The sequence below is a fragment of the Mirounga leonina genome, unplaced genomic scaffold (genome assembly GCF_011800145.1).
Source record: "Mirounga leonina isolate KUSES-001 unplaced genomic scaffold, KU_Mleo_1.0 Mir_129, whole genome shotgun sequence".
Lineage (NCBI taxonomy): Eukaryota > Metazoa > Chordata > Mammalia > Carnivora > Phocidae > Mirounga > Mirounga leonina.
Genome location: NW_023270323.1, coordinates 39,513,842 through 39,526,810, shown reverse-complemented (window position 1 = coordinate 39,526,810; position 12,969 = coordinate 39,513,842). Strand labels below are relative to the sequence as shown.

The following is a 12,969-nucleotide window of genomic DNA, read 5'->3' as shown; positions in this document are numbered from 1 at the left end:
TTGAGCACCTTTAGCTTCGGTGATATGCCAAAATTACATAGTTAACCTACCATCAAAATTATTTTTAAGGATCTGTTCAGCCCTATCAGCCATGACTCAACTTTCTTAAAAGCAGAATTGGAAATCTCCTGATTTGCAGAAGTATTTGTTACTCAGTGTAACTGTTTCCTAGGGCTGCCATAACGAAGTACCACAAACTGGCAGCCTGAAACAACAGGTATTTACTCTCTGCAGTTCTGTAGGCTAGAAGTCTGATGTCAGGGTGTCAGCAGAGTTAGTTCATTTTCATAGGCTCTGATGGATAATCTATTCCATGCCTTTCTTGTTGCTTCTCATGGTTGTTAGCAATCCTTGGTGTTCCTTGGTTCATAGGTGCATTACCCTCATCTATGTTTGTCTTCATATTGCATCTTCCCTTCTTTGTCTGTGTCCAAATTTCCCTCTGTTACATCTAATGATATCAGTCATTAGATTAGAGTGCAGGCAAATCCATTATGGCCTCCTCTTAATTACAGCTGCAAAGACCCTGTGTCCAAAATAAAGTTACATTCACAGGTATGGGGGTTAGGACTTGAACATATCTTTTGTTGGGGGATACAATTCAACCCAGTACATTCAGGAATTAAAATCTAGTTTTCTTGGGGCGCCTGGGTGGCTCAGTCGGTTAAGCGACGCCTTCGGCTCAGGTCGGGATCCTGGAGTCCCGGGATCGAGTCCCACGTCGGGCTCCCTGCTCGGCGGGGAGTCTGCTTCTCCCTCTGACCCTCCTCCCTCTCATGCTCTCTGTCTCTCATTCTCTCTCTCTCAAATAAATAAATAAAATCTTAAAAAAAAAAAAAAAATCTAGTTTTCTCAGTTTCATGGAAGAACACCAGAAGGACTTTACCAAGATTTATCAAAAGACTTCTACCTTGTTATTGTTTCTTTTAGATGCATCTTACTTAACTGAATAAGCTCAGAAAGAATTGTTAATTTTAATACATCTTTGCAAAAAGTCCTTAAAAAATGAAACATCTTTATATGTGTTAAATATTTATTGTCATGAGTTGCAATTCCCCATTCCATTTATGGAAAATAGCTACCATATAACTTAGTTGGTAAAAGACAGCTCTCCTCAAGCCTGACAGCCAAATCACACTCCATTTTTATCAGAGAAGTCTGACTTTATTTTTCTGTTCACTTAAATGAATATAAGGTGCTGCCCCCAGCACTTTGATTTGCTTTCCTTCAAAGGGACTTGTGTGGGTTTTTTGTTTTTTGTTTTTTGTTTGTTTGTTTTAACTAGATCAAGGAAAATTGTTATGACTTCTGCTACACTACTTAACAATATATCTGAAGCTAGAACATCCCAGAATACAGAATACTCCCCTTTCTTACTCCATAGTTTATCCTTGACAGAAAAATGTGTAAGATAGGAAGACCTAAAGCCTTACAGAAGCTTTATTGTTACTTGAATAAAATAGATCTGACATTAATATTTTAAGTTAGGTATTTTTAATGCAATGATGGTTTTCACACCCTGAGTCAGTGTGTCATAGTAAAATTGGTGAAGGAATGCCTTTTGTAAAGGGCTAGGAAGTTGATGATGAGAGAAGAGGTTGGCTGGAGAAGTGGCATAATGTTTTACCTGCTGCTGTATCATTAAGCAGTTTAGATTTAAGAAAGAATAAATATGGAAGTTGTGGATCTGGAAGTTAATTCCCTAAAACTTTTTGTGCCACTGGAAAGAATTCGTACACTGCTGTGGTATTGGCACATACTGCTGAACTAGAGAATAATTCAGAATTCTTCTTATGATCCGCAAGTCCTGGGTCACCACACCCTCCTACATTTTTTTTAAAGATCTATTTATTTTAGAGCGAGAGATCATGAATGGGAGGGGCAGAGGGAGAGGGATTCCCAAGTGGACTCCACGCCAACCTACACCTTCCTGCATGTTAACCCCAGTTCTCTCTCAAGCCAATAAACCCCATGTTTTAGCTGTGCTCAGCTGGTTGCTCTTTTGAAAATTCCTTATCGTTTCATACTTCCTTGTTCATGTTGTTCCTCTCCTCTCTGCTTCACAAACTTCATTCTTCAGGGTCCCGCTCATGTCTGTCTTCTGTGAACTCTTCTGAACCCAGAAGAAAGTTGAATTATTTCCTTCACATGCTCCCTAGGTGCTTAATGTATCTTCTTTAAAGCATGTGTTTCTTAGCAAACCTGTGCACAGGCATTGACCACCATCTCCCGTTCTGTATTCTTAGCACTTTGTACAGTAATGCCTGGCATGCAATGAATAAAATGACTTACATATTGCAGGGGAGGAAGATGAATATAGTAGAGAAGAAACAGTTTTGAAAGTTGTTGAACAAAACTCTGTTAGCTAGGCAGCTTTTGAAATTAATAAAAATCAACCTTTATGACTATAAAAGTAATTTTGGCATCTCGTTAAACATACCAGTCTTGGTACCATCACAATATAGAATGAAATGAGTCAGAACATTTTTTATACCAGCTATTTTAATGGATGAGATAAATAAATGTACATAGACAGTTTTTTGATTTTGCTAGATGAGATGAGAATATATCCATTCAGGATGTGAGCGTATACTTGATTCAGACAGCATTTGTTTTGTTAGAGATGATCATGCAATTATATACTTCTTAATCCAAAGAAGTCCTTAGGGATTATCTAAATTTTGACTTGGCAGATGAGGAAATGGACGCATAGAGAAATGAAGACAGTGGTAGAGAGCCATTCTGTCAACTGAACATATGGTTGAGATATTACTTAAAATCTTTTCTTTCTAGTCTTGAAATTAGGTAGTTTAAAAATTGTTACTTTTCATTTTCTTTATTACTCTATGCAGTTTATTTCTTTTTTTTGTTTTGTTTTGTTTTAAAGATTTTATTTATTTATTTATTTGAGAGAGAGAGAGAGAGAAACAGCATGAGAGGGGAGAGGGTCAGAGGGAGAAGCAGGCTCCCCGCTGAGCCGGGAGCCCGATGCGGGACTCAATCCCAGGACTCCGGGATCATGACCTGAGCCGAAGGCAGTCGCTTAACCAACTGAGCCACCCAGGCGCCCTATGCAGTTTATTTCTTACGTGTGGGGGGAGGCAATTCATTCATTCGTGTAACTGACATTTTCTGGTCCCTGTTATGTACCAGGTACAGAGCTGTGTGCTGAGGATTACAGAAATATTCATACACTATTATTACCTATTTAAGCATATATTATTATCAAGGTGACTAGGACTGGTTAGTAGTTTGAAACTTTACCTAAAAAAAAAATTGTGCCATAAGAAACAATAGGATTTATTGATGTTTTTCCTTCCTATAGCTGCTAATAATGACTTACACATTGTAGGCACCTGATAAAATTTTATTGACTATAAATTAGCAAAGATCTGATACATACATAAGTGTGTGTGTATGTGTATAATTTTGTGTTTGTGTGGTGGGATGTATGCTGTTAACTTCAGCCACATAGTGCATGATTCTGTTAAATTCAGGAGCATTACTTTCAGAAAGTTGAATTGTTTCTAATTGTAGTTCAAATGGAAATATATGAGATAGCACTGCTATTTCTAGAATGTACATGTTCACAAGTTAAGGTGCTGAATGTAAACGTGATAGGAAAGAAGACTAAAATGAATTGCTTTGCTCGTGTTCATAAATCTTCTTTGCATAAATAATACAGCATTTATAGAATACTTCAGGCTAAATTCTGATTCTTCAGCTTCAAACATACACATCAGTGCTACTCAATTTTTATGGAAACTACAAGTGTTAATGATTAAACCATATTTGATTGCTGTAGGGCGTCAGGAATCAATGTTTACATAAATCTGACTAAAAGTTCAAGGCCTAGGAGGCACAAGGTAGAGGAATTTTGTGTTGTTCTGAATTATCCCAGGAATAGTGGTCTCTGGGAAATCCCAGTGAGCTATAAGTAAGGGCCATTTTTTCTAAAGACTGACATTTTGCAGTATGGCATATAGTATGTGTTGTGTTACAAATTACAGGGTCATTGTTTTGAAAATCATAGACCTCTTTCAACATCTGGTTTTTAGGCTGCTTAAGTGTGGGCCAGAAAGAAGGCTGGTCATTGTAGGGTGTTTGAAATGAGCTATAATGATTTCCAGGCCCAGAGAAACCTTTGTGCTGCAGCTGCTATCAGAGAAGGCGATGGAAGGACGGGTCTTCATACGTTCTGTGTATCAGGCCGAATCTTTTATCACCTCTCTAGTATGGTTATCATGATATGGCTGTCTTCAGAATCTTAAAGGCCTCACAGCTAACAGAATTGGTGTTAGGATGAGAGGGAAAAGAGGGTTACAAATGACAAATTGAGATAATAAAATAACCTTAGTTATTTTTATGTAAATCCATTTTGTAAATCCATTACAAAGAGGGCCTCGTTTTGTTTTTTGTTTTTTGTTTTTTTTTTAAAGGATACTATTCACGGTAATACTCATTTGTCATGGTAATTCTACTTCAGAAATGTTATGACAGAGTCAGTCACCTTTACAAAAAGGTTCTGCTTCTAAAAAAAAGTTTAGCATTCAGTTGACTGAAGATGGGTGCGTATTAGCTAGCTGCCACTTGCTGAGGGCCTGCTGCTGTGCTAAGCACCTTATAAATGTTCCTGCCAGTTCTCCTACAATCTTGAAAATGATTGTTGCCAGTTTTACAGATGAGAAAGCTGAGGTTCAGAAAGGTTAAATAATTTACCCCAGGTCACACATTTAGTCACTAGCAGAATCAGGATGTGATACCTGGTCTACTCTGCACTGCCTGTCCTAACATTGCATTTCAGGTGACATGCTTCCAATGTCCAAATGCAAAAGTACATATTTATGGTTAGAAAAATGTGTATACACACAGGTATACATACACACATGTATATATACACATAGGTATACTTCAAGTAAAATTTGTAGAATGTAGAATGTATTTTAGGCAATAAGAACTTGGTCTGCAAATAGGAGTTGTTAGGTGTAGCACTACTGAATCATTACTTTTGGTAGGAGACCATAATTAAGTTTTTTCTTTTATATGGCTTATACTTTCATCTGGTTCTGTGTCCTGTTACTTTTACTCATATGCCTTAACAGCTTGATGCATCATGCACATTACTGACTTAATTTGTATTAGATATTTCTAGAAACCAAAGCTCTTTTGTACATAGTGCTCAAAGATCTTTTTATTCTAAGGGAGTTACTGATAATAGGTTGCAGACAGTGTTGACTTCTGTGCTGAACCAAAAGAAAAAAGAAAACTTGAAGGATTGAGAGAATGATGGAGAGAAGAATATAAGTGAAGAGGCACAAAATGAGGACAAGTCTAAGGAGGTTAAAAAAACAAACTACTAGCTCTAGTCATCAATCCCAGTTTCACCAGTTCATTCTATCCACAATCAGGAAACGGAGGTGTAGCCTAGGTGTGCGCACTTGCTGCCATCAGCCATGTGAATGCCCCCAGCCCCAGCCCCCCCCAACACACACCTACCTATAATATTAATTGGGATGTCAGACTGTACGTATGTCCACAGGTAGTGTTTGGCCTGCGTTTTGTGTGGATATCGTAGAAGTTGGTTTGATGTCCCTCCGTTCATGTTTATACCTCTTCCTTGAATGTGCAATGTACTTTTTATGTGATTGAAAAACTGAAGCACCTTCATCTACTTTCCACTCTATAGCCATTGTGAACTAAATATTTTTATTTATAAAATCTTGGGCACACAAAGATTCTAAAAGAATTTTGGTTGGAAAGCTAAGATATACAAACATGCTTTTAATTTTAAAAGGAACAAAAGGAAATGAAGCTAGTTAAAATTTAAATGTTACAGCTCCCAATTCTTGAAGGAAAAATGGTTATATAAAATTTCCGCTCAGTAACAACTGTGAAAGCACAAAACAAAATTGGACCTTTAACGTGTAATCGTTGTTTTATATTAGATGCAGTACTAATTTGGGAATGCCATTGTTTTCCTCTCAATTCAACAAAATTATTTTGCACCTATTCTGTTTAAGATGCTAACAAATGGAGGCTTCTGGTTTGGACTCAGATCACATCTCTTGTGGTTTGAAGTCATTAGAATTAACAGTCCAGTTGTCATGAGAAGGTTTTATTCCAATTTCAGTGATGAAGAACGATACAGATACAGGGAGTATGCAGAAAGAGGCTATGAGCGCCACAGAGCAAGTCGAGAGAAAGAAGAACGACACAGAGAAAGACGACACAGAGAGAAAGAGGAAACCAGACACAAGTCATCTCGAAGGTTTGTGCTTTTATAGTGAATCCCTTTGAAGCAGAGAGAAACTGCTTTGACCTCAGAAAGTAAAAACATTTCCAAATAATTAGCATAGCATATGTGTTCCTAATTGGAAGATTAAGAATAATGTGTTGAAACAGTTCGTTCCTTATAGGCTCAACAAAGATTTTTTTAAATCTAACAAGACTGCATTTAGTACTCAGACTTAACTACACTGTCTTGTTGGGAGAGGGGTTTATTTAGCATATGAACCAGTAATATTTAATCAAAGAAAATTCAGGGCCACATAGTCAAATAAATTGTATGCCTATTGTTTGCCTAAAATCAACCCTAGAAAGTACTTTCTGTTCTGATTTAGTGCTTTAGTTTCTAATTTATAGTAGTTTTTCAGAATAAAGTCTATGGGCTCTGAGAAGCTAGGATAGTATCAGTGAAGGTGAGCCTGTAATATAAATACCACCTCCTTATGAAAGTCACATAAAAAACTGGTTACTCCTCAAAGTGTGTTTGAGAAAAAGAATGGGTTACTTCAAACCCAATGTTATATTGACAGCTCACCTGGACACAGTGGGTTGATTTTTGTCACTATGTGTATACTTAAACATTAAGAACAAACCTTTTTCTTCTTCAGTAATAGTAGACGTCGCCATGAAAGTGAAGAAGGAGACAGTCACAGGAGACACAAGCACAAAAAATCTAAGAGAAGCAAAGAAGGAAAAGAAGCTGGCAGTGAGCCTGCCCCTGAACAGGAGAGCACCGAAGCTGCACCTGCGGAATAGGCATGGCTATGGCCTTTGGGGTATATTAGGGCCAGAAGTGTACCATAAATCTTGTTATTTTTCTGGATAATGTTTAAGAAATTTACCTTTAATCTTGTTCTGTTTAGTATGAAAAGTTAACTTTTTTCTCAAAATAAAAGAGTGAATTTTTCATGTTAAGTTAAAAATCTTTGTCTTGTAATATTTAAAAAAATAAAGACAGCAATGACTTTATATCCAAGAAAGTAATGTGAATGAGTCACTCAGCAGGGAATTTTAAAGAGCTATGTACATACACAGTGTCTCATAAAGGTCAAGGTTCCAGCTTGGCCATAGTTTTCTTGATAACGTTAATTAAATAATACCACTCTCAAGAGGTTGCACTGCAAAAGGCATCTCTGAGTCTTGACATTAAAAGTAGTCTTTTGTCAATACTGCTGTGGCACTCTTGCTTAGCGTATTGAAGAACTCGTATACAGTTTTGATACCACAACTTTTTGATAGGTTTTCAGCATTCTCAATTTGGGTTAACTCAATAGGTAACTTTTGTATCCTAAAAATTCGTAAAGGCATTTGGCTGGAGTCTGTGAAATAACTTGCCCTGAGGGTAGTTTCTATGGCAGGCATACGGACAAACCCTCGTCACTGTGACAGATTTGAATTGCCTCGTGGCCTTCTATGAGCCGGGATCAAGCTGGTTTGGCCTTTCTTGATGCTTTTTCCAAAGCTCATTAGTTGAGCAGCATGTGTTTTGATAGAGTTACTAGCTTGTGACTGAAAAGACAAGAGCTTTAGATTAGTCATTTCCTATTAAATCTATGACTACAAGTTTATAATTCTGTGAGCATTTTTAGGGATAAGCCTTAGGATGTATTTGTCGGTGATGGTAACAACATGGTTTTGAAAGAATTACTAGGATTCTTTAAATAGTGATAATAGAAATGGATTTAATATCACATACTAAAAGACCACTATAATTTGAAAAATATTTCTCATTTGATGAACATTTTTCAGCAGTGCACTTTCTCTGGCTGTAAATTGTTTTTTTAAATGCCCATAATACACCCTTTACAGACCTCAGCATATACCAAATTTTTAATTGAAGGATTTGAAGTCAGTGGGGGCATACAAATGATCTCAGCCGTTTAAGAGCTTTTTAGTGAATAGAAAAATATAAACTTAAAGTTGTGGAGTAATGAGAAAGCCTCCGCCCTGAATAAGAACTATTAATAGGATTTATGTTTTGAGAATTACATTTTCTGAGGTGTAACTGGCTTTCATTAGATCATACTTTTCCTGACAGTTTACATTTTTACAGTGTATCCTTTAAATAAAAAAAATTGACAAGATAAATACATTGTTTCAACATAGCTTATCTGTAGTTTTCTGTTTTCCTATGACCCATCATTGATCCTATAAAAAAGTGCCAGGCCAAGAAACAATAGTAAGAGTAATCTTTCCTTTAAGTTCTTTCAGCATCTTTGCCAAGCAAGCATGTATCATTCCTGATGTACTTCTACCATTGACAGCCAGAAGAATATCACCACATCTAAAAAACATAAAACACATGATTTAGCATTTTGATCCAGAGCTGGAGTCAATGCAAGTGTATTTGGTGGTCCTAGTTTTTGCTCCATCTGTCAATTTTAATTACATAAAATTCTAATTAAGAATACCTAATTAAGGCTTTTTCCCCCCTCCCTCATTTAAATCCTGCAAACTCTTCAGCTTCTGTTAGAAGGGATGCTAAAAGCATAGGAAGTTGCTGTAAGGGACCAAGGAATTCTTAGAAATTGAATGCTATGCAGATGTTTTTCTTACCAATAAAACAAGGTATATAGTACATGCATTATTTCTAATGGGGCCAAGCTTTTGCATATATAAAACAAAATATTGGTAATTAGTCATTATTACCTAATTCTTCCATCATTATACGCTGGTGTTCCTTCAACAATGGACTTAATAAAAAAAGGTTTGTTCCCATTATATTCTTCATAACCTCCTACGATGCAGAAGCCCAGACTTCCAGCTGTGTTTCTTCGTAATACAACATCTTTACGGTTATACAGGTACCTGAAATAGAATGTGTAAGTAGTATACCTGCACAGTTAGGTTGAACTCTTAGTGAATAATTACTATGATTCATCTCCCATTCCCTTTATTGACACTTTTTTCAGGCTAAATAGCATTGGATGGGTTTCACTCAGAATTGTCAAAGCCCAGTGACATTCATGCTATTAGTGGGCTTTTTCTAGTTGAATTGTTTTCCATTGCTATACACCCTTTAAAAAATACTATTATGTTGTGTTTATATTAAATTGGATAGGCCTAAATCCTTACTGATGAACCAAATTCAAGCAATATCATTTTTATTTAGTTGTGAATATAATTTTAACGAAGGCAAAAATCCTTTAAATGATCCTCCGTGAAAAAAACTTAAACCTAATCCTAATAATGAATGCAGTTGCCAAAGTTTTGACTTTTGAAAAATACCATTTTAAATGTAGTTCTACATGTTTGGTAGGTTATAGAGAAGCATGCAGGCATAAAGTGAATGGAAATTGAGGTACATTTAAAGGTTTAAGAATGATTCATAATCGAAAAAAAAAACAATAAACTAAATAGGAAGTTACAGAATGGGAGAATGAGAGGCCACAGGTCTTCTGTGAGTAGAATCCTCACCTAAAATAGATTAGATGGAAGAAACTCTTAATATTCAGTGGCAGCTGGATCAGTTAACATAGGTGCAGGCCAAGTGTTAACTGTGTTAGAGTTGTGACAGGTAGTGTTGTCAGGAACTGGATTTGACTAAAATCCCCCAGTTGAGGAACTGGTTTGAAAGAAAATTAGCATTTTCATATTGGTAAAAATCAAAATATGATTGTTTTGTTTATGAGCTGTACCTTAAAATACTGCTTTTTGAAAAACCAATAAAATGTCTCTTGTGAAAGGTTTTGTTAAGTGATGAAGTTGGTCATTAACATTTGTTACCAAACTTGCTAATCAGTGTAATGTTTCATAGTGTTGCTGATTCCAACTTGAAATAAGCTTTGGCTTTGTTTGGGAGATAATGTTAGAGTGTAGGGGTAAAATTCAGTTCAACTTTGTTTTATATCTGTTGTCACACATAATTTACAATTATCAATTTCACTGATAGCTGAAGAATGATTTTCATTAAATAAAACAACTATTTTGATTGTAAAATATTCACCAGCTGTGTTTCACAGACTTGATGTCAATAGTAAGTTCCTCCTGTAGGAGCTCTGGTATGTCAGCACATTTACATAATGACTCACCCACTGCTCCTATACAAAGCAGGTAATTGGCAGTTCTCCAAATACCAGAGCATTACATTCCTTCCTGTGCTCAATACTTGAAGAATTGGGTGATTCTTACCCCAGGTCATGAGCAAATAGCTACCTTAACACTTCCCAGCCATGATTCCTTAAAACATATAAACGGGTACATAGAACAATACTTGAAACAAGTACTTCTTACTCCTTTGACCACTGGGTTTTTTTCATTAAGTATCACCTTGGACCTTATATTGATTCTTAGTATTTTATTTCATGTGGACAAACTATAAACCTCAGTATCTAAAATTTATGTTCTAGTATAAAATTTTCAACCTAACATTAAGTCACAAATTGTGTCTATTTTCCTCGACTCTTGTTTTGATATTGGAGAGAAAGTGTCTGCTTGGATCATCTTTCAGCAGACATTTATTGAGTGCACCCTACTCAGAACAGACAAAAATCCTGCCCTCCGTGCCATGCATTCAAGTGACTGGCAGTGTTACTAGTATTTTTTTTCACTCAGTACTTTCCTTCGTGTGGAGTATTTCAACTTCATTGCAGCAACAAGAATGCAGTATGTTAAACCCTTTCAAAGTCAGGCCTTGGTTAGTTGGAACGGATGAGTACTGGGCATTTGTTTCTCACGTTGAATTACTTCACTCCCCATTGGGAAATGTGGAACCTGGCTTTGATCGATGATGTTCAGGATTTACCGTTGAAATATTAAGTGACTTTAAATTCTAAATGTGAGCTTTTTTCCTATTCTGAACTCATTCTCTAAATTTAGGCCTCATTGAAGAAGAGTTGGCATAGTTTAAAGAATAGCAAGGAGTTTAGTAATTTTCTCCCAATGAGAAAATTATGGTTACTTCAAAAATCAACTCCACGTTAGGGACTACAGTGAAGTCCTGGGTTGCTCAAGAAGCTGTATATTTTTCTGTTTCACTGGCTGTTTCTTCTCAGTCTCCTTTAAGTTTCCCCTTTTCTCAGAGGACCTCAAAATTTCACTGAGCCTCTATACTACCAAAGTATGGTTCTCAAAGTATGTGCCTTTCAGGGAGTCTAGAGGTAAAAAAAATACTTTTATCAGAATAGTGAGATATTTGCCTTTAAAAAAAAAAAATCATTTTCTAATAAGCATTTAAGCTCAGAAGACACATGATAGGTGATCTGGCAACAGACCGAATGCAGAAGTAGATAATGAGAGTCCAGTTATCTTTTGTTCAAGCCAAAGAGGTTTGTAAAAAAAAATGTTGCCACTCTTCTCACCAATTCACTCCAAAATCTTTTCTGGGTTCCCAAAGCACCCTCTGCCTGCATAATAGTAATACATATTAACTCATTCCTCCTCTGTTGTACTAGTCCAGACGAGAGCATGTTTTGAAAGACTTCCAGATGTGGAGTTTGGGCCTGAAAGCCAACAGAAAATAAAGCAGAAGGTCTTCAGTGATTTCTGCATCCCCCCTCAGCTGAATGGCGTCCGCTTATTGGGCTAGCTTAGAGACCGCGTCGGGAGCTGCTGCCCAGGGGTCACTCCTGGCACACGAGGAACCACTGAGAAGGGTGAGGTATGTTTGCACTGTCCTGTATAACCCACTTTTACTCTCTCTGCTACTGCTTCTACCTGACACCCACTGGTTCAGAACAGGCCAGGGCTCGCTCAGTGTAGGAACATTATCTTCTTCGCGATTATTCACTCTGTGTGTTGGACTGTACCTGAGGGCATTGTTACAACATCCTAGAAAAGGATTTCCTGTTTCTAGACCTGCTGACACATCACTTTTCTTCATTGGTAGAGAATCTTAGGTAACTGACTGGATCATACTTTAGGGCAAATAGGTTTTCTCAAAAATCTGTTATAAGGGGAAAATGTTTTTGAGTAAGTGTATGACTTGGAGGGAAATGCCCTTGTGAATTAAAAAAATATATATATCTATTTTCAGCCTCAGTCTATAGCAGTTCAAACAAATAACTTGCTGAGGTATGACAAATGGCCTGAAATTCTTAGGACATCAATCATGCCAAATGAGACATTTAAGCCAATGGTATTGCATCAATAGGGGAGAAATGGGTCTTTGAAGCTCTCTGTAGTCAAGAGTAGAGATGTGAGGAGATATACCCATCCATAAAAATTGTAGCAGTGTAATGACTGGGGGCTCGCATCCTGAAACTAGCTGAGAGCCTGATAAAGGAACGTAACAGTATTAAGGACGTCTGAAAAATGCCAGGATGAACAGACTTCTAGTTTCAAAATGTCAGAGTGAAGATTATGTTTCCCCTTCTGCTTTTAAACATTACAATAAGGGCAACTAGGAGACTTGGAAACAGAAATGCAAACTCCAGCTGAGACAAAACTGGGTCACTACAGAAGAGGGAGAACTAACTGCCGAAGGCAGTGAAAGGGGGAAGAAAGGGGGAAGACAGAAGTGAGGATGCCCACAGCTGGGGTCCGCAGGGAGCGGCCCACTCCGACGGGCAAAACACCCACTCCACAGCGGAACCCCAGAAACAGGCAGGCTGGCTGTTGGCAGAGCTTCCCTGGGCCCAATCTGACAGAGAAGAAGTGCACGCGTGAGGCCATGAGAAAACAAACATAACCCGAATGTATGTCCAGGGAGTAGTCTGGGTGGATGGGAGAGATGTGGACTGCTGA

At 37.3% G+C, this 12,969-nt stretch overlaps 2 protein-coding genes across 19 annotated transcripts in view; one reads left to right on the top strand and one right to left on the bottom strand.

Moving 5' to 3' along the window:
- FIP1L1 (factor interacting with PAPOLA and CPSF1) overlaps window positions 1-8,941 on the top strand; it is a 78,448-nt gene extending 69,507 nt beyond the window's left edge. For 9 of the 17 annotated variants that reach the window (XM_035004987.1, XM_035004983.1, XM_035004984.1 and 6 more), the window contains 2 exons: window positions 6,131-6,268; window positions 6,894-8,941. In XM_035004987.1, coding sequence (XP_034860878.1) covers window positions 6,131-6,268; window positions 6,894-7,041 — 286 coding nt within the window. In that variant the 3' untranslated portion in view covers window positions 7,042-8,941. The remainder of the gene's footprint in view (window positions 1-6,130; window positions 6,269-6,893) is intronic. The other 8 variants (XM_035004981.1, XM_035004972.1, XM_035004985.1 and 5 more) reach the window with 3 other exon arrangements.
- LNX1 (ligand of numb-protein X 1) overlaps window positions 7,948-12,969 on the bottom strand; it is a 182,117-nt gene continuing 177,095 nt past the window's right edge. For both annotated transcript variants that reach the window (XM_035004992.1, XM_035004993.1), the window contains 2 exons: window positions 8,935-9,093; window positions 7,948-8,569 (listed from right to left, as the gene is read on the bottom strand). In XM_035004992.1, coding sequence (XP_034860883.1) covers window positions 8,434-8,569; window positions 8,935-9,093 — 295 coding nt within the window. In that variant the 3' untranslated portion in view covers window positions 7,948-8,433. The remainder of the gene's footprint in view (window positions 8,570-8,934; window positions 9,094-12,969) is intronic.